The sequence below is a fragment of the Felis catus genome, chromosome A2, assembly GCF_018350175.1.
Source record: "Felis catus isolate Fca126 chromosome A2, F.catus_Fca126_mat1.0, whole genome shotgun sequence".
Classification (NCBI taxonomy): Eukaryota; Metazoa; Chordata; class Mammalia; order Carnivora; family Felidae; genus Felis; species Felis catus.
This window is the reverse complement of record NC_058369.1, coordinates 149,826,371-149,850,399: the sequence shown is the minus strand read 5'-3', so window position 1 is coordinate 149,850,399 and position 24,029 is coordinate 149,826,371. Positions and strand designations below refer to the sequence as shown.

At 40.7% G+C, this 24,029-nt stretch overlaps 1 protein-coding gene across 5 annotated transcripts in view; it reads right to left on the bottom strand.

Moving 5' to 3' along the window:
* The window catches only part of LRGUK (leucine rich repeats and guanylate kinase domain containing), a 106,930-nt gene that overhangs the window by 65,266 nt on the left and 17,635 nt on the right, over window positions 1-24,029 (bottom strand). For 3 of the 5 annotated variants that reach the window (XM_023250582.2, XM_023250581.2, XM_023250584.2), the window contains exons 5-9: window positions 23,901-23,982; window positions 13,325-13,449; window positions 8,910-9,053; window positions 2,788-2,868; window positions 1,082-1,168 (exon numbers count right to left, since the gene is read on the bottom strand). In XM_023250582.2, the coding sequence (XP_023106350.2) occupies window positions 1,082-1,168; window positions 2,788-2,868; window positions 8,910-9,053; window positions 13,325-13,449; window positions 23,901-23,982 (519 nt within the window). The remainder of the gene's footprint in view (window positions 1-1,081; window positions 1,169-2,787; window positions 2,869-8,909; window positions 9,054-13,324; window positions 13,450-23,900; window positions 23,983-24,029) is intronic. The other 2 variants (XM_045052775.1, XM_045052776.1) reach the window with 2 other exon arrangements.

Here is a 24,029-nt window from a genome sequence, read left to right as displayed (position 1 = left end):
GCTTCCTGGTTTGGGAGGGGAGAAAACGAAAACAAAATCTCTAAAGCCTGAGATTACACTTTTAGTGCGAGTTGCAGGAATGAAATACATAGTTCTAGATTCCAGGTCGTGGATACTGCAGGGATGTTTTTCTCATGCCATCTCATCAAGAACTACCTCAAAGATCTCAAATTCTACCCAGATCTCCTCTTCTTTCAGAAAGCGTCCTCTGTTCAAAGATAGGGGTCTTTCCCCCTTATAACGTACACATCTCTATGCTCTGGTCCTTGTCACCCTCAAAATACATTAGCCTCATGTACCACACCTCTACTTAATGCATACTTTCCAACTGCATTCCCTCTGCAAGATGTTAAAGGGAAAATCTAGTAAGTGCCTCTGAGTTTGAGAATAATGATACACTAGCATCCCTAACTATTTTTAACCGCGATTTCAGAAAGGCACTTATGAAATGGAATATCTGGCCCTCTACATATTTATACCTATTTTCATTCTCATCTCAGATTTGCATTTAGTGTAAGAAATCCCTCATTAGTGCAGATTTCAACTGTCACCAGTCACTAAAGCATGACAAAGTACCACCCCAGGTACGGTGGCGGGGAGGCAGGTGCATAGCATTTAAGGTCTGGTTACTCTGGAACTGCGTGTCCAGGGGGATCATGATTTTAAAGGGCAGAATTAAGGGTTTAAAATATCAGGACAGTGACTCACTTGAGTACCTTTTGATTATACGCAGCAGTATAGAATAAATTTCATCATTAAGTGACTGTTGAGAGCAACACAGAATCACACACTCTCCAAAGACGACAGTTATCCAAATTAAGAGACAGCCATCACGCAGCCACGCGCACACGCGGGGCACGGCATCTGTCCCCACCGCCAACCTATTCACTGCAATGGCAGGGCCCTGGCCACAGCTGCTCTGATGCTCACAGCTTTGCAGGGGGTGAAACAAGAGAGTAAGGAACCACTCCCTAAATCAACAGTCAATTCACGTATCATTACGTGTGCCATTTACCGCCGACATTGATCCTGCAGTGGGTAGCAGAGCCTCATAAACACAAGGAATGACATGATTACGTACCTTTTCTTCCACTTTAATTTTCTTCTGATCTAATTCTGTTAATTGTAGGAGCATAAAAATCACGAACAACCAATATTCAGACTTTTCCTATTTAAAATATCAAGAGGAATATTCAGTCGCCTTCCTTTACCACATGAGTTAGCACCAGCATGCTGCTCTCCCAAGTAGGTCTTTGGGCTTCTACCCCACTCCACACACACACACACACACACACACACACACACACGTATCCCTCAAGGTGTCTATAGCTTCACGCTTACCAGTCCCCTTATTAAATGCAGACCGTGCCTTATAGCTTACAAAGCTCTTCAAACGTGCCATCTCATCAATCTCCCTGTGACATAAGCAGGACAGGTATGATCACCTCCATTTCTAGCCAGAAACAAACTAACTAAGCCTCAGAGTGGTGAAGCGTTTCATCTCAGATTTCACGGCCGGAGATTCAAACCCTATCGTCTAACTCCAGGGAGTTTCGTTATTGCAAATGATGAACGTTACTTATGATCACTTTGTCATTTACTTAGTATTATTTTGAATTAATTTATATCATTTGTTATGATTTTGTTTGGCCATCATAAATAATAGTATTTATAGAACAAATTCCTTATTACTCCCAACCATCTGCTGTGTCAGGATTATCTGGCTTTTCAAACATAATTAAAGTTTCGTATCAAGAAGCTACATCTTTGAAGCAAAAGATATTTGTGGGTCACGCATTTCATAGATAAGAATGCACATGAAATGAATCTACAAAGGTATCTTTTCTGTCCTTCAATGTGTGAGCTGGGAGTGGGAGGGCTGTGTATATAAGTGAGTTAATGTGTGTGAAAGGGTTTGTGGTGTTGATTTACGCACACGAACAAATACTCCCCGTGCCTCTGAAACTGGGGCTTGATGGCCACTCTGGAAGTCCCGCTTGTTTCTTAACCAGAGACGCTTTTAGGTTCCCCGCCACTATTCCCATACCAAGGAGTGGATTTACTTTTTAATCTTATTTTTCATTTTCATTTTTGCTTTTATTTTTATTTTTTGCCTGTCTAGACATGTTCAGCATGATACACACAAACGGGAAGGTACTCAGGAGATACATACAAATTCAACAGTCTCTGGAAAGCTCAGTAAAGGGTAGAGGCAGCCAAGTGGAATGAAGGACAAATGGACAAAGAGGGACGGACAGGAGAGCCAGGAGGGAGGATCCACTGATGAAAGAGAGGGGCTTGGAAAATAGCAGTGGAACTTTGAATACCAGAGGGGAAGAATCCCTAGGAAATATAGCATTTCTTCCTATAATCATTTCAGGGCACCACCAACTTCACGACTATATACAGACAAATTACTTTAGGCATCTGGTCTTAGACTTTCTTGCCCCTGTTACAAAGCAGGACCCGGAGCCTGTCTATGCCTCCAGCATCGTGCACTCTATCATGTAAAAGGGCATTGCTCCAATCTTAGTAGCTCTGTCCTGTAACCTTTTATCACCAGCCCGAATGAGTCACATGTGACCACAGCAAGCAAGGAACTAACTCCATGCTCCCCTGTCACTGCCGGTGCTACTCTGCCAAACCCTCCTGTTTCCTGAGCGACAGAGAATGAAGGTAAATGCAGTCTATTCACGTTCCAGATGTTCCTTATCAAAAGTACTTCTTGAAGAATTCCAAGAAGGTCCTCACCCCACCCCACCCCACCCCCATATAAAGATCTCTTACCTGAACTGGATTTCTTAGAAAGTTGACAACTCGAAGGAGAGGTAGATTTTCAATGTAATCTATCTCACCCAGCTCAGCAATCTGTGTAATCAAAGAAACAAAATATTATCAAGAGACTAAGTGTACAACCAATAATATAAAACAGTGTAAGAGAGCTAGTATGGATCCTCTAAATTCAACTTACTTTAGAAACTGCTCTGTTGCTGATCCAATTTCCTAATGCAGAACGAGAAAATTCCTGCAGGCCCCATTCTCTAAATGTGAACGCACAGGGCCACATTTTCTTTTTTCCTCTCTGGCTAAAGAATAGTGTGCTGTTCCTCATCTCAGCCATTATTTATTCTAAGGCAGAAATCACTGAGTAGGCAAAATCAGAGGAACAGTACCAAAAATGCATGCAAGGGCTCCCTGGTTCTCCTCACCCCTACTCCTCCCCAGCCCTCCCTCCCTAGGGCTGCCTCTGCTAGACCGGCCATTTGTGACTGGTGAAGCCTTCTCACTGAATGTGCCCATGTAGCCAGCTCCATTATTTTTCCAATAGGAGAGAGTTATTTTAAGGAAAGATATAAACAGAAAACCGTAAGACACATTTCTCGACATGGGTGTTGACCTTAAAATTTTTTGTTTAAACTGCACCCTTAGGTTTTATACTCTTTTCTGTGTGGGTTACGTTTCACCACTTTTAAAAAGTGAGAGGAAAGGGGTACTTGGATGGCTCAGTTGGTTGAGCGTCCAACTTTCGCTCAGGTCAAGAACTCGTAGTTCTTGAGTTCCAGCCCTATGTCGGGCTCTGGGCTAACAGTTCGGAGCATGGAGCCTGCTTCGGATTCTGTGTCTCCCTCTCTCTCTGTTGCTCCCCTGCTTGTTCTCTCTCTCTCTCTCAAAAATAAAAAATAAAGATTAAAAAAAATTTTTTTAAGTAAGGGGGGAAAAGATTGCTTGACAATCCCTTAATTTGACCAAAGTAGAGCACAGATTGCAGAATTCCTGAATTTCCCACTAAAGACAAAAAGTTTTACTTAAATTTCCTGTAATTAGCATAACTACAATTTTATTTCAAATGTAAACATTAAACTTTAAAAATTACTTAAAAAATTAATAATCACATTTTCATTTCTATTTCTCCCCAAGCCATTTCTGCATGTACGTGAAAGCACCCCAAAGGCAGTCACCAATAATTCCTGAGCTCTCCAAACACAAAATGCTAAAATTAAACTACTCCCAAAGCAAAGTCAGGGGGAAAAAACATAGGCACCATGTTCAAAGGATGCCATTTTGAAAGACATAATATGAAAGGTAAAATCCGAGTTACCATACAGAAGCCACACACACTAATCTGCTGACAGCAGTGTTATGCTATTGGACACAACTCTGTCAATACAATGACTAGATCCGTTAGATTGGCATCTGGATCATCTACAAGACAAAAGGATCATTTTCTAAATATTGTGATATTCAGGAAGGTGGAAAAATACAACTGGTTTACCCTGCTCGGTCAGAACTGTTGAACAGTTGGATTGATTTTCCCGTAGCACACGGCTCTTATGCTTGGACCCGACACAAATGTTAGGTGGAGATGTTTTCCTGCAGTGAACATGTCTCACTAACACGTGCACTTAACACGCACTGCTGATGGGACTGGAAATTGACATGTTCTTCTTAAAAAGGCAAGCTGATATGTTTCACGTGCATAAGCCATGAACCAGCTATCCCACCTCAAGAGGTTTACAGTGAAGATCATCAGACAGGCAAAAATTAGATACAAGAACGTTCAGTCTAACGTTTTTTTAGTAAAAGTTCAAAATTTTCTAAATTCCTAAAAACACTATCATTATGCAATTAAATGAGTCACAGTACAGTCCCATAATGGGAACGCTGTGCACCCACTTGAGATGATGGTGACATCTATGGTGATTGACATGCAAAGACCTTGAAAGGTTGCCAACAACATGAACACCATGATCACAGACTACATAAAATTATATTGTAACTGAACTGTCAGACCAGGGATCACCTGGTCTTTTGAGAGTCAAAGGACAGGGATCCAGCTTCCCCCCTGGTCCTAGGAAGAGGTTGTTAAGGGCACAGGACAGCAAGTATGCAGCAGCCTGTTCCCACACACGCTGAATTAGCAATGTGCAACTGATACTGGTGGTCCTGATGTGCCCTCCCTCTCTCAGTGACCTCACCCCAGAGCAGAACCACCCTCATGTCTTCTCAAATGCCAAGACCCAAGGCTGTGTGTATCATAGACCATTACAGAAGATGTAGGGTACAGCACTCCAAACGACTTAAAGTGAAACATTGCCAGAAAGATTCTATTGTTAAAGGAACATCACCCATCTGCTGCTAAGAATGTCATATCAGCACGGTTGATCCCCAGATTCCAGATGCCCCTCTTCTCCTCGGCCCTGTTGGTTACTCCCCACCCTTAACAGCCTGTCAACTTTGAATTCCAAGGGAAAGCAGTTTAATTAATTCCCATTTGGCCATAGCCTTCTAGGCTATGCTTTCCAAATCCAAGCATCCAGACCTAAAGTTACCTGTTCAGGTTTTTCATAGGTAGATAGATAGATAGACTTGTGAAATAATGACACAAAGACTCAGAGAAGTAAAACAGCATTCCCTACGTAACTCCAAGACCAATGTCTTGCTTCTAGAAGAAAGGACTGAGGTTATAACAGAGTTGACATTTTGGGGATAAGTTTTAAATGGTAGAAATGACATCAAATCTAACAAGGACTAGAGAGAGTGATAAGGGTCCCCCAAGTAACCAGCTGATTATAAACACTGGCAAAGAAAGTTAAAAGAGATGTTGAAATGATTGTGTGAGGGTTTAGCAATGTGTTAGCAGCTAAAACCAAGTAAATAATACTGATGAAAGTGTTAAGGTACAACATCAAATGAATCATATGAGAAGCAACAGCTGTGTTATGTTTCTGTCAAATGATAAATTTTCCATCCCTGACATGGTATTCTCAGTAGTCCTGGAGAAATCTCTGAGGAAATCTTTGGAAGGCTCACAGAACATTTCGAAGCACTGTTGGTTGCTCCCCAACCTGCCTGTGGGGAGCCAGGGAATTGTGTTATTGTTACGGACTCCTTCGTTGCCAAAGGGTTTCCTGCTTTGGGACACATGGCCATTTTTTCTTTAATGGGAGGCTCTCTAACATTTGAAAATTATAAACTCCTTTACTCGCTAAATGATGCCCCCTTTTTTCCTTCAACTTTTTCAAATGTAACTTGAAATGTCTCTTGAAATAGAAGAGAACAATATATTTATTCATGAGGTCGTTCTAGACCAGCACTTTCCAATATGGAAGTTCCTAGCCACACGCGGCTACTTAACACTTGGAAGATGGCTGGGACGAACTGAACTGGACTGTGAGTATAGTATACACACCCGATGTCAAAAACTTAGTATGAAGCAAGGGGTTATAAAACGTCTCATTGATGATTTTTTTTTTTTGTAGATTACATGCTGACACGATATTTTGGAAAAACTGGGCTAAATAACATAAATTATTAAAATTACTTTCACCTGTTTCTTACTTTTTTAGTGTGGCTACTAGAAAATTTAAAATTGCTTGTGTGGCTCACATTTATGGCTTGAATTATATTTCTATCAGAAAGCCCCCTTCTAGAGCACTACACCACGTGCTTTTCTGAAGGAAGGGACGTTAGCATTTCATTTACTGTATTATCTGTCAGGGTTGAGAACACTGAGTCTGGACTCAAACTATTCTATATTTGCATCCTGGCTCTGCTATTTGCTAGATATAGAACGTTGGGCATGTTACTTAACTTCTTTGTGCCCCAGTTTCTTCATCTGTAACATAGTGACAACGATAGGGTTATAATGAGGATTACATGAGATTATATACGAAAAGTGCTTAGAACAGTGCCTTGTGCACAAGTACTCCACAAGTATCTCTAGATTATTTTAGGACTGCAGGATTACTGTTATTACCATTAACCATTACTCCTTTTTCCCGAAGTCTGAGATGCATTTAGTTGGGATTCGATGAATGCATTCCAGCTTTGTAACACTCCTTGGACATACATACGGGAGAGCCATTTTCCCGGCAAGTTCATGAAAAGATACTAGAACCGTACGAGACAGAGATTGTGCTGACTTCGTAGGATATGCAGCATCGTGAACAAAAGTGGAATCAACTTTAGGAGTTGACCAAACAGTTTAATATACAAATCAGGTAAAAATAAGGAGGAACAGTTTTGTCAGTGATTAAAAATCCGCCTTTGCCCAGATCTAAAGATGGCCTTTTCTTGCTGTTTAAACTAACAAGTGATGCAAATTCATCAGACACAACTGGTAAGCACTATCACACCTGAAGACAGCAACGTCTCCACAGCATCACATCTCACCCCAGGAAAGAACAATGTCCTTTCCAGGGTCAGCCAAAGTTTGCATTTTCAAGAAGAAATAAACATTCAACTTCCTTAGGAAGTCTTTCCAAAAAATATGATGAAGTACTCAGTTAAGAATAAAATTGTTTCATAGACCTTACTGCATAAGTGGTCAGATATATTGGGATTACAAGCACAAATGCTTTACTGAAAATAAAGTGTAATTAATTAAGAGTGAAAGCCAATGTACATAACCTGTGAAATAAAGTGGGTGTTCAGCCAGATACGGAAATTTGAGTAAGTCCAATCCTCAACTCCTAGAGATTAGGAACATACACTATTGTTACCAATAGAAGATAGGAATTCACTTCCTGTGCCTCTTCTATTTAAATGACAGGCCCGGGCAACACCAGCCTGAGGCTCTTCTCCTTAATTTTTGTTGATGTTGTTGTTTATTTTTGAAAGAGAGAGAGCACTCGCGGGGGAGGGGCAGGGAGCCGGAGGATCCAAAGCAGGTTCCACGCTGACAGCAGAGAGCCTGACGCGGGGCTGGAACCCACAAACTGCGAGATGATGACCTGGCCTGAAATGGGACACTCGACCGACTGAGCCACCCAGGCGCCCCCTGAGGCTCCTCTCTCGTCCCCAATTTCTCTGCTCTGACATTTCAGACGTTCCCACTGGCGTCCTTCTACACAAAATTTTACACAAACATCTCTGCTTTAGAAAGTCATGTCCACTTGGTTGCAGCTTAAACCCTTAAAACAATGTGATTAGGAATCATCAGATTTTCAAAAATTAAGAATTGTATTTATTACAAACAAACAAAACAGTCCTGCAACTACTGCTCCAGGAGACTTTATAGAATAACTTTTGTTTTTAATATGAAATTTATTGTCAAATTGGTTTCCATACAACACCCAGTGCTCATCCCAACAGGTGCCCTCCTCAATTCCCATCACCCACTTACCCCTCCCTCCCACCCCCATCAACCCTCAGTTTATTCTCAGTTTTTAAGAGTCTCTTATGGCTTGGCTCCCTCCCTCTCTTTTTTTTTACCCCCCTTCCCCTCCCCCATGGTCTTAAGTTTCTCAGGATCCACTTAAGAGTGAAAACACATGGTATCTGTCTTTCTCTGCCTGACTTATTTCACTTAGCGTAACACTCTCCAGTTCCATCCACGTTGCTACAAAAGGCCATATTGCATTCTTTCTCATGCCAAGTAGTATTCCATCGTGTATATAAACCACAATTTCTTTATCCATCCATCAGTTGATGGACATTTAGGCTCTTTCTATAATCTGGCTATTGTTGAAAGTGCTGCTATAAACACTGGGGTACGAGTGCCCCTACGCATCAGCACTCCTGTATCCCTTGGGTAAATTCCTAGCAGCGCTACTGCTGGGTCATAGGGTAGGTCTATTTTTAATTTTTTGAGGAACCTCCACACTGTTTTCCAGAGTGGCTGCACCAATTTGCATTCCCACCAACAGTGCAAGAGGGTTCCCATTTCTCCACATCCTCTCCAGCATCTATAGTCTCCTGATTTGTTCATTTTGGCCCCTCTGACTGGCGTGAGGTGATATCTCAGTGTGGTTTTGATGTGTATTTCCCTGATGAGCAGTGACGTGGAGCATCTTTTCATTTCTAAGCCGGCATTTAAAGTAACAGCCCCTTGAGAAACCAATAACGGGTCCTAATGTGTCCTCTAACACATAGACACTGAAACCGTGACAGTTCAAGTGTGACATTACCTTATTATCCTCGAGGTTGATCACTTCCAGGAAGTCATGGTTTTCTAAGCCCTGGAGGCTACTGATCTGATTGTGGGACAGATCCACGACCTGCAAAGCTTTTAGTTCCTCCAAACCGGTCATCTTCTCAATCTGGTTATTGCTCTAAAATTGGTAAAATACATTCAGTGCCTTAAAAGCTTCAAGTAGGAAAAAGTGCAAGGCCAAGTTTTCATTCTGGATACCGCCTAAATGTCTTAAAGTCAGCAAGCCGTGCTTGTTCCCTTGCCCTCCACCGTTTCTACCAAACACTTCCCTGAACACAGAGGCAAACACCCCAGAAAGAAATCCCAGTTTTTCAGCTGGAAGATTCAGAGTGCAGTATTTTCACTAAAGTTAATGAAAGATGAATGTTCAAAGCAGTAGGAAAGGCAAAACCCTAGGTGGTGTAAGCTTTTAACATTGTTCGCCTAAAGCCTAATGACAGCGTAACTCCACGTTTATCTCCAGAAACAAAATACAGTGCAAATCTTTCATTGCCATCACGTGAAACCACCTGAATAGCGCGATTCCCCCATATACTTGGTTTTCAGAAACATTCTAAATATAATCACTTCATGCCACGAGGGCTGTGGTAGTCCGATTCATGCCTTGAGTTATTCATGCTCTTGTGCTGTGTCCCTCCCCTTGAGTCTAGGCTGGAGCTCTGACTTGCCTTAACCAAAAGAATACAGCAGAAGGGTGCCAGTGCCCAGTTTAAGAATTAAGAAGGCCTGGCCACATCTCCTCTTGTGTCTTGGAAACTGACATGTAAGGACCCCGCTCTGTTTGGGAAAGAATGTGTGGAGAGGTCACACGGAGAAGACGCCGTCACACGGAGAGGGGCCCTAAGACTAAACCGAGAGGCAAATTCCAGCCATCCCAGCATCCCAGCTGAGCCCAGCCCCCAGCCAACCTGCCAGCTGAATGGGGCAAGAAGCAGCAGCAGCAGCAAAAGCACCCTGCTGAACCCAGCTCAGCTTGTAGAACTGCTAGCTAATAAAATTTCTACAGGCCACTACACTGGGGGTGGCTTGTTATCCAGTAATAGATAACTAAACCTAGTTCTTCAATGATTCACACATAGGCATCTTCCCAGACAGTGAGCGTAAAACAAAGCAAGATTCAAAGATCCTCTTTCCCAACCCGCACGCCCCCATAACAACACATTACAGTGGCAACAGTAGTCTGCATTTTCGTGAGCATTTTCCAACATACGATTCCTTGGGTTCCCTAGCCTTAAAGAACATGCCACAGTAAAATTACACTTTTAGTTTGAGAATCATAAAGACACTTTTGAGGTTTCAATTAATACCATATAATGCCCATCTTTAAACTCTTAATACTTTTAACAAGTACATAACTGAAAAATTAAATTATAGCATTCTCTTCCATCTACAATATGTTTCCTGGTACATTTAATAGCAAGAGCTCATTTTCATCCTATCTTTCATAACATTTTATTTCAATAATGAGCAAGATTTGCATTCATTAGTTTAATTCTGTGGCTCTTTATAATATGTTCAGAGAATGTTGATAATCTACAAAGCTGGGTGATAATACACGGGGGGCTCATTAAACTATTCCCCTTTTTCATATATGTTTGAGAAATTCCATAATAAGAAGGGGAAAATACTCATACCCCCATTTGCCTAAGTTAAGCAAAATTTCCTACTGTTCAGAGTTCAAAAAAAGTTCCAGAACGTGTAACAGAAAAGGAAAAGAAAAAATTGCACTGAAGTTAACATAATATCCATACTAATTTAATGTATTGAAATAGGACCTCAATATCCTATTTAAAATATGCCCACATATAAAATTTATATACAATACACTTCTTCCCGAAGAACTTTGAAGTGCTGGAGCTGTGGAAGACAGACTGTGATAATTCTTCACAGCACCTCTGATGGCTTTCAAAGTGGTAAATGCATGGGCACAGGGTAAGGCAGAGAAACGTTTAATTAGCTAGCCTACGGCCACAAAGGAAAGCAGAACTGAGAAATATTCAGGATCACAGAATTTCTGAGTTTAAAGTCGTCTAGTCAAACCCTTTCTCCCATGCTGAAAACAGATACGTCGCCCCTCAAAGTGGACATCCAGTTTTAGCACACGCAGTTCCTTTCGCCTTTTTTTTTTTTAATCGTGATTAGCAGCGGAAAGGGGGCCTTTAGAGAGAAGCTATTTCCTTTAAAAGACGAAATGAGAAATATTCCTCATCTCCCCGGTTTGGAAAGGAAGAAATAAGCGGCTCTTACTAAGACAAAGTGAATTCTAAAGTGTGGAATGCATCGCCCTTACTTGCTAAAAGAAATGGTTGATCGCACAGCCCATAAGTGAACCACATTTTCCCCTTACATTTAGTATAAAAGCTGATGGTAGAGAATTAACAACTGGTTTGTATAGCAAGTTGTTTTTTCTCTCTAAAAAAAAAAAAAAAAAAACAAAAAACGTAAAATGAATTTTTGCCGTAGTAAAGCAATGGTTTTCTCATTCCACAAATTAAAAAACTGTTTTACGCATTAACGTAAACAGACTAAGACTAAACAGAGAGGAAAACTTTGTTTTACGCATTAACAAACTGTTGAAACAAATGTGTATCGTTTTATTTTACATATTTTGTTAACATTTGTAAAAAGAACCCTTGCTATTCTCAAAAATTTTAAGGAAAATGAATGAGGGCATACTTTGTATTTTCTGATTCATCTTGGGTGATGGGGGCGGCAGGGATTGGGAACAATCCCCTTAATTTATTTGTAGAAAAAGTAAGTCTTTTATGTTTTTTTCTAAAAAGTGCTTGAGATGGAATTGCCAAGGTGGATTACTTTACTTGTTGAAACAAACTCTTACGATAAAATTGCTATGTGTTGTTTTGCTTAATCATGGGTTCAGCTCTCCTCCCCTTAAGCACGCCCCCGTATCTCTTTCCACATGGCAAGCTCCACTCAAAGTTAACGGGAATGCGGATACAAAGAGAGATGTACAGAAAGGCTAAGGTTCTTTTTTTTTTCTTTAATCTTTTTTTAATGTTTTTATTTATTTTTGAGACAGAGACAGACAGAGCATGAGCAGGGGAGGGGCAGAGAGAGGGAGACACAGAATCCGAGGCAGGCTCCAGGCTCTGAGTTGTCAGCACAGAGTCCGACGCGGGGCTCGAACTCACGAACCGCGAGATTATGACCTGAGCCAAGCCAGACGCTTAACAGACTAAGCCACCCAGGAGCTCCTCAAATTCATTTTCTTCCATGCTTTGCTAACATGCCTCAGGGGGACATAAAACATAAAATCTTAGGGAAATTATTAAAACTCTCCATGCCTCCGGTCCACTGGTACTAGAACCAGTCCTTGGCCTTCACCTACCTCGCTGTAAGGAGTGAAGGCTCTTGAAAAAGCACTTCATGCTCCAAGCTCGGGGAAAGAAAATTAACACTAGCCAACATCCGCTATCTCTGGTTAAATAAGACAGGTATAGTATATTTTAAATGTCGCAGATAACCCAAGATGTCATTTCAAACAGCAGTTCAACACTCTGCTGTGGTATAGTTCATGTAAGAAATTAATAAGCTACCAGCCTCATGGCTTAAAATCCTCCCTTGCCCACCAAGGGCAAGATATAATAAAAAATAGCAAAGCCATCCAAGGGTAAGAAGTAGGAGAGAGGAAGAAAGGAAGAAGAATCCTAAATAATCCACAAACTGTATTATCAGCTCCCAAATTAGTGAGCTATAGTGTGATTTCAAAAACACTATATGTATCTTTGGAACTCTTATAATTCTGATTTTTAAATACACTATCTGCATTTTCATTCATAGTCACAGAGCACATCATAGAGCTTAAGAAGAATGCTCTCTATGGGAAAACACTTAACAATTTCCAAGTTCTGACTGGAACTGTTCCTTTATTCTCAGCACCAGTTCTGATCTCCTAGAATGGCCAACTAGCATATATTAGTACAAAAGGGTTGCCAAAATTCAGTGCCCAGAGAACATCTTGTGGTTCATTTGAGAGCACTCAAGTATTAATAGCAATAAATATTATGCTTAAATGTGCTTAAATGTTATTTCTTCACGGAGACATTATAAAATGTGTTTTTAAAAGTTGTTCCAAGTATTCCTTTCTTTGTCAGTGTAAAACGTGAATCCTTTAAAAAACTGACTTTGGATGCCAAATTAGAAAATCATTTTACCATAGCATGAAATATTGACCCTACACACATACACAACCACACATAGCACACACACACACACACACACACAGCATGGAAAGGAACACTGAAGACAGTAACATTTCCTGAAGTGATTAGCTCTTTATACATTCGAAAAACCCGAGGTATCATTCATATGCTTAACTGAAACATTAACTAGAACCTTCCATTAAGAACGACTTTTGCTTAGACTCACCAGACAAAGAATTTTGATGGGCAACCTGCCTAAGCCATTAATTGACGTGATCTTGTTCTTAGCCAGACTCAGGTGCATCAGGCCACTGCACATCTCCAGCCCGCTGATTTCCTCTATCTCGTTGTCTATGCACCGTGACTCCGTTTAAGGAAAATGTTATTAGAAACGTTTTGAAGACAAGAATAATCAGTGTCAGTCCATCATTAGAAAAATCAGACAACAGCATGAATAAAGCAGTAACGTATGCTCTATACAGGATGAACACCATATCTTGAAATATATTTTTTTCATGATAGAAGTGAATACTGGCACTTTTTTTTTTTTAAGACACAGCTTTTGAGTGTGCTCAGTTACATTTGCATTCACGCGTGACTCATTTAATCAGTGAGCAAAAACATTTTAGGGTGCTTCGAAGCTGCCTTGGTGGCAGTGTTTGCCCTTGGTTCCTAAGTGGTCTCCATGAGAAACTCATGTGCTTTCCCACAGGCAGGACTTCTGAATACAGGGCACCCTGTGGGCAACACACACCAAGTTATCATCCTCATAACCAGGGTACCAGCCAGAGAGAGGTCATCTGTGGCAAAGGGGTGATAAAGGAACCAGTATCCTGATGCCGACAGGAACAGCCTTTTCTATCCATACTGGCTTCTCCTCTCTCTTTAAAATAAATGAGGCCTAAACTTAGTCTTTATTCCCTCATGTTAAGTTTCTAGTCATTTTAAAGTTTATTTGAGAGAGAGAGAGAGTGAGCAAACAGAAGGAGAGAGAGAATCTCAAGCAGGCTCCCCGTTGTCAGCACAGAGCCGGACATGGGACTCGATCTCACAAACCGTGAGATCATGACCTGAGCCAAGATCAAGAGTTGGATACTCAACCGACTGAGCCGTCCAGGCGCTGCCCCGCCCCACCCCCCAGTCATTTTAAAATTTAATTTCTTTTCTTTTATTCCATCTTTATAGTCACCTAAAATTGCAGTCCCAATGTCACCAATTCTATTCACCTCTCTCTGGTCTCTATTTGGCAAAGTTCCAGGATTTGGTATCATCTCCTCATCAAAGCTCCTGTGTCCCTTCCCAAGTAGCCAAAGACATCACCACTCTCTCAGCCACCTATAATCTTCAGGGCATCCAATCAATCAGCAAGACTTGGCATGTTTTGCCTTTAAACACCTCTTTAATTATCTCCTTCCTTTTCATTCACTCCTCTGCCAACTTAATTCAGCTTTAGCACCGATGGGTACTTCTAACATCCATTTCTTCTGGCCTCAAATCACTTTACACGCTGTAGTCAGGTTAATTTTTTCAAAATATCGATTGGAAATCTTGTTGCAATCAAATTCTCACAGGACAAATTCCAAATTCCTCCCTCTGGCATCTAACACCCCTGACTTTAAGCAAAGCCTATTCCTCCAGTTTCATCTCCATTATAATCCAGTGAGGATTCCCCATTTCTGCCAGGTCGGTCTTGTCAGTAGTTCTGGAATGTATACCAAGGACTTTCTGACATAGTAGTGTATCTTTCACATTGCTTTCCTACCCTTTCTAAATCCTGCCCATTCTTCAGGACTTAATTTCAAATTTCACTTCTTTTCTTCCTTTAACATTTACCTCTTTAGTTTTTTAAAGATTTTTTTTAATGTTTATTCATTTTTGAGAGACAGAGCATGAGTGGGGGAGGGGCAGAGAGAGAGAGAGAGAGAGAGAGAGAGAGAGAGTCACAGAATCTGAAGCAGGCTCCAGGCTCTGAGCTGTCAGCACAGAGCCCGATGTGGGGCTTGAACCCACAAACTGTGAGATCATGACCTGATCTGAAGTCAGACACTGACTGAGCCACCCAGGCGCCCCTTAAGTATTTCTTTTTGAAAGATCACCTTATCTTCTTATTTCTTACATATGTACAAATGATAGGCTAGGAGAATATATTTGCAACATGTATAGTAGATGAGGGATTACTATTCAGAATACATAAAGAATGACAGTAACTTAATAGAAAGAGAGAAAAAGACAGAACCACCCAATAGAAAATGAGAAAGAATACGTTGAGAAAATTCCCAACAGAGCATATCCAAGTGGCTGATAAACACGGGAAAAGACACTCTGCTTCACCCTTAACCAGGAGAATGCAAATCAAGATGCCATTTTCACATATCAGTTTAGCCAGGATTTGAAAGGTTCTCAAGAACAGATTCTTTCCTACTCCTGAGGCTTTATTATACTAGAGCCACTTTGGAAGAAACCTGGGAGTATTGCTGCAATTGTAAAGTTGTCACAGTAATTTCAATTCTTGATAGCCACTCTAGACAGACCATTTCTTCCTCGAAGCCTCTTCTGGTCAACTTCCAACCCCCCCCCCCCAAGTATTTTCTTCCATTAATTGAAGAATCAAAGAATTTTTTAAAGGGGAAGGAAGGGATCATTAAGTATCAAAAAAACGTTATTTTGCCTCATAATTCTTTGTAGTTATCTTAACTCTACTAGTTACTCGTTATGTGACTTCTCTATGCTCAGAGTTTTCATCGGTAATGTGGGAATAACACCAGGTTGCTAGGAAAACCAAAAGTTTGATTACGGGAAAAAATCAGAAAGTATATATGAATGAAGTTCACAAACCATAAAGTATCTCATAATTATAAGGCATTGTTATCATTACCAAATTACAAGCACATGAGGCCAAGGAATCACATCCTCTACCCGTTGGCCAATGGCACAAAATGTAAGATTCAAGGCCAGGATCTTTTCTGAAAAGACCTAGGCTAGAGAAAGAGGCAAATTGGAAACTAGAAGCAATGGGCAGAAAATATTGCCAAATGAACCAGAAATTCCTAATTTTTCTTCATTGGTTCCAGATTCAATCCTTGAGCTGAAGTGTAGTTTTGCTGGTCATCAAATATGCATTTTCAAATCTTCTTTCATAAAGCTTCCTACCAGAATAGCTCCACAAATAAACATTTATGCTCCCAAACACCATGCCCTTTCTGCTTCCATGTTCTTTGGGCTGTTTAATCATTCTAGAGCTAGAACAAAGACCAGATTTTCACAGATACAGATGGTAACAAAGGACGTGAAATGGGGAAACAAGAGATTAAACTCACACACAGCTATAAACGAAATAAAATATCCTCGGAGTAGTGATCTTTGGAAGAAAAATTAGGCAAAGAAAACTTCAAATGACCATCTGTCTCAGTTTAGCAGAGGAAGCAATATAGTCTTTAAGTCCTATGTCAAGGGCACTGGTGTCCTGGTAGCTCTGCTCCAACCAAAATGAAGATACTCTAAATGATGGGGAAGAGTAAAACAAATGCTTGTGGGTAGCTGGGTCAGGAAGCATTCCCGCGGGAAGGACGCAAGGATCGGAAAAGGAGGAAATAGGAATCCTGAAACCATCAAGAGACGGTGGGGGATCGAAAAGGAAAGCCGGTTTATTGTATATACAGTAATTTTCCAAGACACTGGAGACTATCCCCAGTTCTCTTGGTATCATCCGGCTTACTCTCCAGCTTTGACTAACACAACAAATCAATTTTATGAAGTTAGTACTGCAAGGGCCCCAAGGAGGAGGAATACAGATGCCTCACTGCAAATGTGGCCCTGGCTTCTGCAGCTACCGTTGCCATCACTCACAGCCCTGGGACCAAGGCTTGAGGAACTGACTGCACGTCTCTGTTGAAAAATAAGTTCATTTCAGAAAAACTGTCTATTTCCCAACTCTTTAAATTTCAAGGAATTTCAATCACTATAAATTAATCAGGTTCTTGAGTGAAGAGTAGTTTTTACAGTGGCCCAACAGCTCTCCCCACCCCACCTCCGTAATACCACGGTCACATCATCTGTGACCACCAGCAGGGATAATGGTCAATCTATAGGACTGGTCCCTACATAGCTCTGAGTTCGCAGCTTGTTTTCAGGAATATCTTTATCTCTCTAATCTCTCATTTTCTTATTTTAAGGACCTTCGCGAAATGTTACTTGTCCTTCCTCTGAACATTATTCTTTTGTATTCTTTCATGTAGGTCTTGGGACTTTCCAATAAGGAATATAATCTGATAAGTCACTAAGCCATTACAATGAATTAGCTAACTGGCTTTACCCTTTGAGGGATGTTTTAATTTCCAAGGGCCACTACCAAGAGAAAGGGACTCAAAGAACTCAAAATCATTATACTGTATTCCAGCTCTAAAGTTTTACATTTCTGTGAATAAATCTTTTACAGTGGAATTTTAGGTCCTCAGAAACTGAGTGAAGAAACCCAAAGGCACGTAAGCATAACTTTACAGTGAGGGAAAGGCCCCACAATCTATTTTTACATTTTGGTGATGATGTCAGCAGTTTGCAGGGCTTGACATGAATTATTCACCAGTTCAGTATTCGCTCTCATTCATTTGTCTACAATCATAATATATGGTTCTGGTGTACAGAAAACAGTTACTGAGAAATAAGTAGGAAATCCATCACAATTCGCTTAGTAGAGAGAACCGCAATGATGGCTTTAATCAAAACCAATCCTGAAAGATCTATATCACCTTCCCATGTGAAAAATGTTCTTCACTACAGGAGTGAATCTCTCTGTGAAACACACATACACATTAAATGGCTAGAGGATAAAAGTAGTAATTACTCAATGAATTGTAGCCTGGGGGAAACAACAGAATTCAGAAGACTAGTGTCAGTTCGACCACTGACCAAATGATCTGGGGCAAGTCACTGAGCCTCCCTGGGTCTCAGGAAGGGGAACAAGGCACTTTTGCTTAAAACAAAAACTTCCGGGGGCACCTGGGTGGTGCAGTCGGTTAAGCGTCCGACTTCAGCCAGGTCACGATCTCGCGGTCCGTGAGTTCGAGCCCCGCGTCGGGCTCTGGGCTGATGGCTCAGAGCCTGGAGCCTGTTTCCGATTCTGTGTCTCCCTCTCTCTCTGCCCCTCCCCCGTTCATGCTCTGTCTCTCTCTGTCCCAAAAATAAATAAACGTTGAAAAAAAAATTAAAACAAAAACAAAAACAAAAACTTCCGTAAAAGAACAGTTAGTAAGAATCTCTAAAGTCAGTCTGGATCTTAAAATTCTGTGATCACTTTTTAAAAATTCCATGGTTCTACAATCATGAGACAAATTCCAATGAACAATCAGTATTTATAGGTAAAGAACACAGAGCATTCTTTCTCAAGACTGAATACATTGACTTATATCTGCCAACGTTTACCTCTTCTGATTGAGACGATTGGCAATCAACCATCAGTTCACCACATAGGGAATGACAAAATAGCATAAGATAAACTAAAAAGTTGAGGTCTTACAGTTAATAATCCATTTTGAGGCATTAGTATGTTGGCATTACCAGCTTGATTAACCGATTTGTTATTATTAATTTTTTAATGTTTATTTATTTTTGAGAGAGAGAGGTAGAGAGCAGGGGAGGAGCAGAGAGAGAGGGAGGCACAGAGTCTGAAGCAGGCTCCAGGCTCTCAGCTGTCAGCACAGAGCCCGACGCGGGGCTCAAACCCACAAATCGCAAGATCATAACCTGAGCTGAAGTCGGCCACTCAACCGACTGAGCCACCCAGGCGCCCCTGATTTGTTCTTATTTTAAATAAGTGCTTTTTAATGTTGGTAATTACAATTTTATTTACATTTTAAACAAAACCATGCTTGTTCCCGTCAAATAGAAAAGACACATTCTCACTAAGGAAGGCTCGAACAAATATAAAAAGCACAAAAAAGAGAAGAGCCAAACTTCTAAAAAGGGCACACGGAATGGCAGCAGGTTAGGAGAGCCTGCCTGCGGGGTACAGCAGGGAGCACTGGCTAGCTCAAAGCTGGGGGGTCTTCGAGGGCATTCCTCAGTCCAGCAATAGCAGCATCACCTGAGAAGTTGTTAGAAATGCAAATTGTCAGCCACCACCCCAGACCCCCTCAGCCAGAAGTTCTGAGGGTGCAGGCCAGCAAGAGGTGCTTTAACAAGCCCTCCAGGGGATGCCGATACAGCTCGGGTTTGAAGCTTGGCAAACAGCTATTTTCAAAGAAATTAATAATCTTCAGATTTAAAACATGTTTGATGGACACAGGTACAGCATTTGCCCCCACATGGCCTGTTTATATTTATTTTTAAAAATCTAATGAACACTTTTTTTTGAGAGTGAGTGATCAGGGGAGGGGCAGAGGGAGAGGAAGAGGAAGAGAGAATCTCCAGCAGGCTCCAAGCTCAGCTAGGAGCCCCGATGCAGGGCTTGATCTCACAAACTGTGAGATCGTGACCTGAGCTGAAATCAAGAGATGCTTGACTCACTGAGCCATCCAGGCGTGCCAAAAATCTGATGAACACTCTTGAAATCACCCCCACCCCCACCTCCAGCCCAAGAAGTAGAACATGAGCCATAATCTCCCTCTGCATGCCTCTCCTGTTGTACCCGCTGCCCCCCTCTTGGAGACCACCACTGTGCAAACTATTTCCTCTTCCTTTTCCCCTTTGGTTTTACACGAAAATTGTACTTAATTTTATTAAGATGCATCCCTATTGTTGCATGGAGATCTATTTGATTTTCAGCACTATATGATATGCTAGGATGAGTATAACATAATTTGTACTTTCTCTTATCAATGAGCATCTGGGCTGTTTCAATTTTTTGCTATTGCAAGCAGTGTTGCTCTGAGCCTTCTTATTCAAGCCTCCAGATACACGCGTGCTCAACTGCCCACACGTAGGATTGAAAGCGCCAGGCCATGGGAATTCGATGTTCAACTTTATAAAAAGAGTATAAAATTGCTTTCCAAAGCAGAACTAATTTCATACCCAAAGGAAGAAAAAAAAAAAAAAAAGATCCTTTTGACCTACATGTTCTCCGACACTTGATATTTTTAGATTTCTTAAATTTTATCAATTGAATGAATATGGTATCTCAGGTGGTCTTGGGATGCATTTCTCTGAACACAAACGAGGCTGACAACTAGTCATATGTTTATTAGCCTTATCTGATTCATTTTCTGTCAAGTTCTTTTTATACATCTTCTCCAGTTTTCCGATCTGGAAACATGGAATATATTTCTCTTTAGTTAGGTCTTTAATGCTCTTCAATAAAGTTTTATTATATTTCCCCCCCACAGGTCTTAGTCATTGTTAATAAGATTCATTTTTATTGCTCTTGTAAATGGCGTCTCTCTTTTAAGCTGTGTTTTCTAATTGCTTGCGATGTAGAGAAATGCAATTCACTTCTGTCTATTGAAGTCACATCCAACTGCTTTGCTGAACTCTCGAAACTATTATTTCTAGTAGTTTATTACCAGTTAGTTTTGATATTCTCTATGGACAATCATATCATTTGCAAAAAAAATGACTTTCATCTTCTCCTTCCAATCTTTACACTTTCAGGTTTTTTCCTCTTGCTTTAGAGTGCTAACTAAAACCTCCAAAACAATGATGGATAGAAGTGGCGACAGTGGTGATCTTTGGCTTGCTCCCAATTTTAAAGAATGCTTAGAACATGTCCCCAGTCAGGACAAAATTTGTTTCAAATATTTTTGTAGACATTACCAAGTTGAGGAAACTCCCCATTACTAGCTTACTAAGAGTATTTTATTGCAAATTAGATTTTATTAAATTTTCTGTATCTATTGGAGTTTCTATATCTACTGATCATATGGTTGATTTCTCTTAATCTGTTAATGTAGTTACTGACATTTATGGCCTCTCTAATATTAAACTATCCTTATATTCATGAGATAAACCAAACTTGGGCATGGTATATTAACTTTTCTCAAATACTGTCAGATTCAGTTGCCAGCATTTGTTTAGGATTTTTATATCTAGATCATGAGTGAAATGAGTCTGCCCTTTTCCTTTCCCTTATTCTTCTTTGTCTGCTTTTGGATATCAAAGTAATCTCATTAGAATCAATTGTGAAAATGCCTTCTATCCTTAACCTTGAAAGAATGTGTTCATTATTGGAAGATTGGTTCTTAAAAATTTGGGTCTGGTGGATTTTTTTAATATGAGGGTTTTAATTTAGTTAATTTATAATGAACTGCATTTATAATTACAGGACTACACAGGGTTTCTATTTCCAAATCAGCATTTTGGTGATTTTTCTAGAAATTTTTCCACTACATCTAAGTATTCAAATGTACTGGCATTAAAAAAGTTGTTTAACAATTCTTTTCTATTATAAGGCTTTTCATTCTTTTCAAAACTCTAATCACATATACAGTATGACACATTTTAACAGAACAAAAGAGGCATATTTGGTACTGTTTAAAAAACTAGCTTGTCTTTTCAAAATGGTAAGCTAAAAAGTTTATTTCGTTAATAGTTTACGAAGAGTAGCTTGTTTTGATTACTTGCATTTGCATTTTAAAAAACACAGGTGAGGGGTGCCTGGGTGGCTCAGTCAGTCACATGTCTGACTCTTGATTTCAGCTCAGGTCACGATCTCATGGTTCAGTTTGTGGGATTGAGCCCCACATCGGGCTCCGTGCTGACAGCACAGAGCCAGCTTGGGATTCTCTCTCTCCCTCCCTCTCTGCTGCTCGCTCTCAAAATAAATACATAAACTTAAAAAACCCACAGGTGAGAAATGACACCATGTGACATTTTAATTATGTGTCCATGTTCTGAATTTCAATTGGTTCTAATGTAATAATTACAGCTTTTTATACTTTGGAGATAAGCCTGAATTGCTACATCTAAAGTCAAGTTTAAAGAACAAAAACAAAAAACAAACTCTAATTCCTTTCTTCTAATTCCTTTCTTCATCAGTTTTAGGTTCGTCATAATAGTTTAATAGTTTAGTTTTTTACAAGGAAAGATAAATGTATATAGAACTTAAGACTTTCATGATAGAAATGTTTCAAACTGCACGCTCTATTTTGAGCCCACAGAGCCCAGACTGTCAACTGACAGAGCTCATTCAGGGTACCCTGAAGATTAGACAGAACTCTGGAAGCTCACTCCCTTCTGGCTGGGATGAGTTTGGGGGGAAGCCGGCTTCTAGACCAGTCCTTCCCAACGTTAATGTGCACTCGCATCACCTGGGGGTCTTGTTAAAAATGCAGAGTCTCATTTCAGGGGTCTGGGGCAGAGTCCCAGAGCCTGCATTTCTAAGAAGTTCCAGGCAATGCTGATTTTGAGGCCACCAGTCTTCCTGGAGCAGTGTTCTTCGAGGTGGCCTGAGTGGATTTCTGAGCCAGGTGGCTTCTGGACCGTCTGCCTCTACCTCCCTGCAAATTCAGTATGTACGACTGTCATACGTCAAGTGGAAGTTCTACGGCCAGGTGCTGCTCGTGTGTACTACTTGTAGTTTGCCATCAAAACATTTCATTTTGATCATTTTCTCATTAGGCTACATTCAAGAGAACTTGCCCTCTTCAAGAGCACCATCTAAATGCCCACTAACAGTTCATTCTCACACCCCAGTTCTAAAGAACGTGGTGCTACGTTTTAAGTGTCCCATCATACGTGAAAAAGGGTTTTGTTTTTGTTTCCAACAAAATACGTCTTCAAGAAAACACATCTTCTGTTCTCCCCACGTCTCGGTCTCATTACAAGTGTAGTGTTCTAACTGCTGCCCTGTCCCTGGAATGAGGCACCCAAGGGCAATCAATCCATTCCCCGCTCGACCCTGAAAAATCCTCAGGTGGCTAGAAAGATACTGAGAAAGAGAAGTCGCTGCTCCCTTCTCAGAAAACATCAGTCTCTGGTGTAAAGAGGCTGAAGCTCATTAAACTCACAGATCCCCAATTAACCCCTTAGGCTGTCGAGGCTGGAGTGGGCCTGCTTTAAGGTATTTGCTCTGTTTGCACGGGAGCCTGACTCATGCAAAAGAGACGTTCCTGAGGCTGTTTGCTCATCAAAAGTTGTTGGTTTTGCTTTTAAAAAAAAAAAAAATGAAAGTATATTTTAAATGCACTAGAGAAGCTTGCTATTCAAAGGGAGCTTACTATAAATGCTTTCGTAAAATAAAAAATCACTTATATTCCTTTTGGTCATGGCTGGATTTTCAGATATTGAATTTAAATAAATGAGGGCCCAAGTTTAAGTAAATTTGAAGAGTTAGTTAAAACAGAACTTCTTGGAGCACCTGGGTGGCTCCGTCAGTTGAGCATCCGACTTTGGCTCAGCTCATGACCTCATGGTTCATGGGTTCGAGCCCCACATCGGGCTCTGTGCTGACCGCTCAGAGCCTGGAGCCTGCTTCAGATTCTGTGTCCCCCTTGCTCTCTGCCCCTCCCCTGCTCGCGTGCACGTGAGTGCACGCACACTCACGCTCTCTCTCTCTCAAGAATAGACAAACATTAAAAAAGGAAAAAAAAAAACAGAACTTCTTATCTGGTTCTAGAAAAATAAACCTATGTTTATCAGAAGAATAACTGTCTTACTTAGCTTTTTGGGTGTAAGATGCTCTTGACAAGTCTGGCTTACGATCTTACTCCTTGGTAAATACACTATCTTTCTTCCTTTTGTGAATATCACTTCTTAACCACTCAGGTGCGTCAGCCATCTCTAGCAAATTCTGCCACCACTTCACGTCATCCAAGTATACGCTTATTAATGGGCCTATGACGCCCCAATTTCCCCTTTGTACATTCAAAGGATACTGTCCAAAATGAGTTTAGTGAGAGCCTGGTAAGCCGACAAATCACACATTTCAGAAATTTGGTTGCAGGAAAAATCCACCTTCTGATGAGAAAAAGAGAACGGGATGTCAAAGTTTTTTTTTTCGTTCA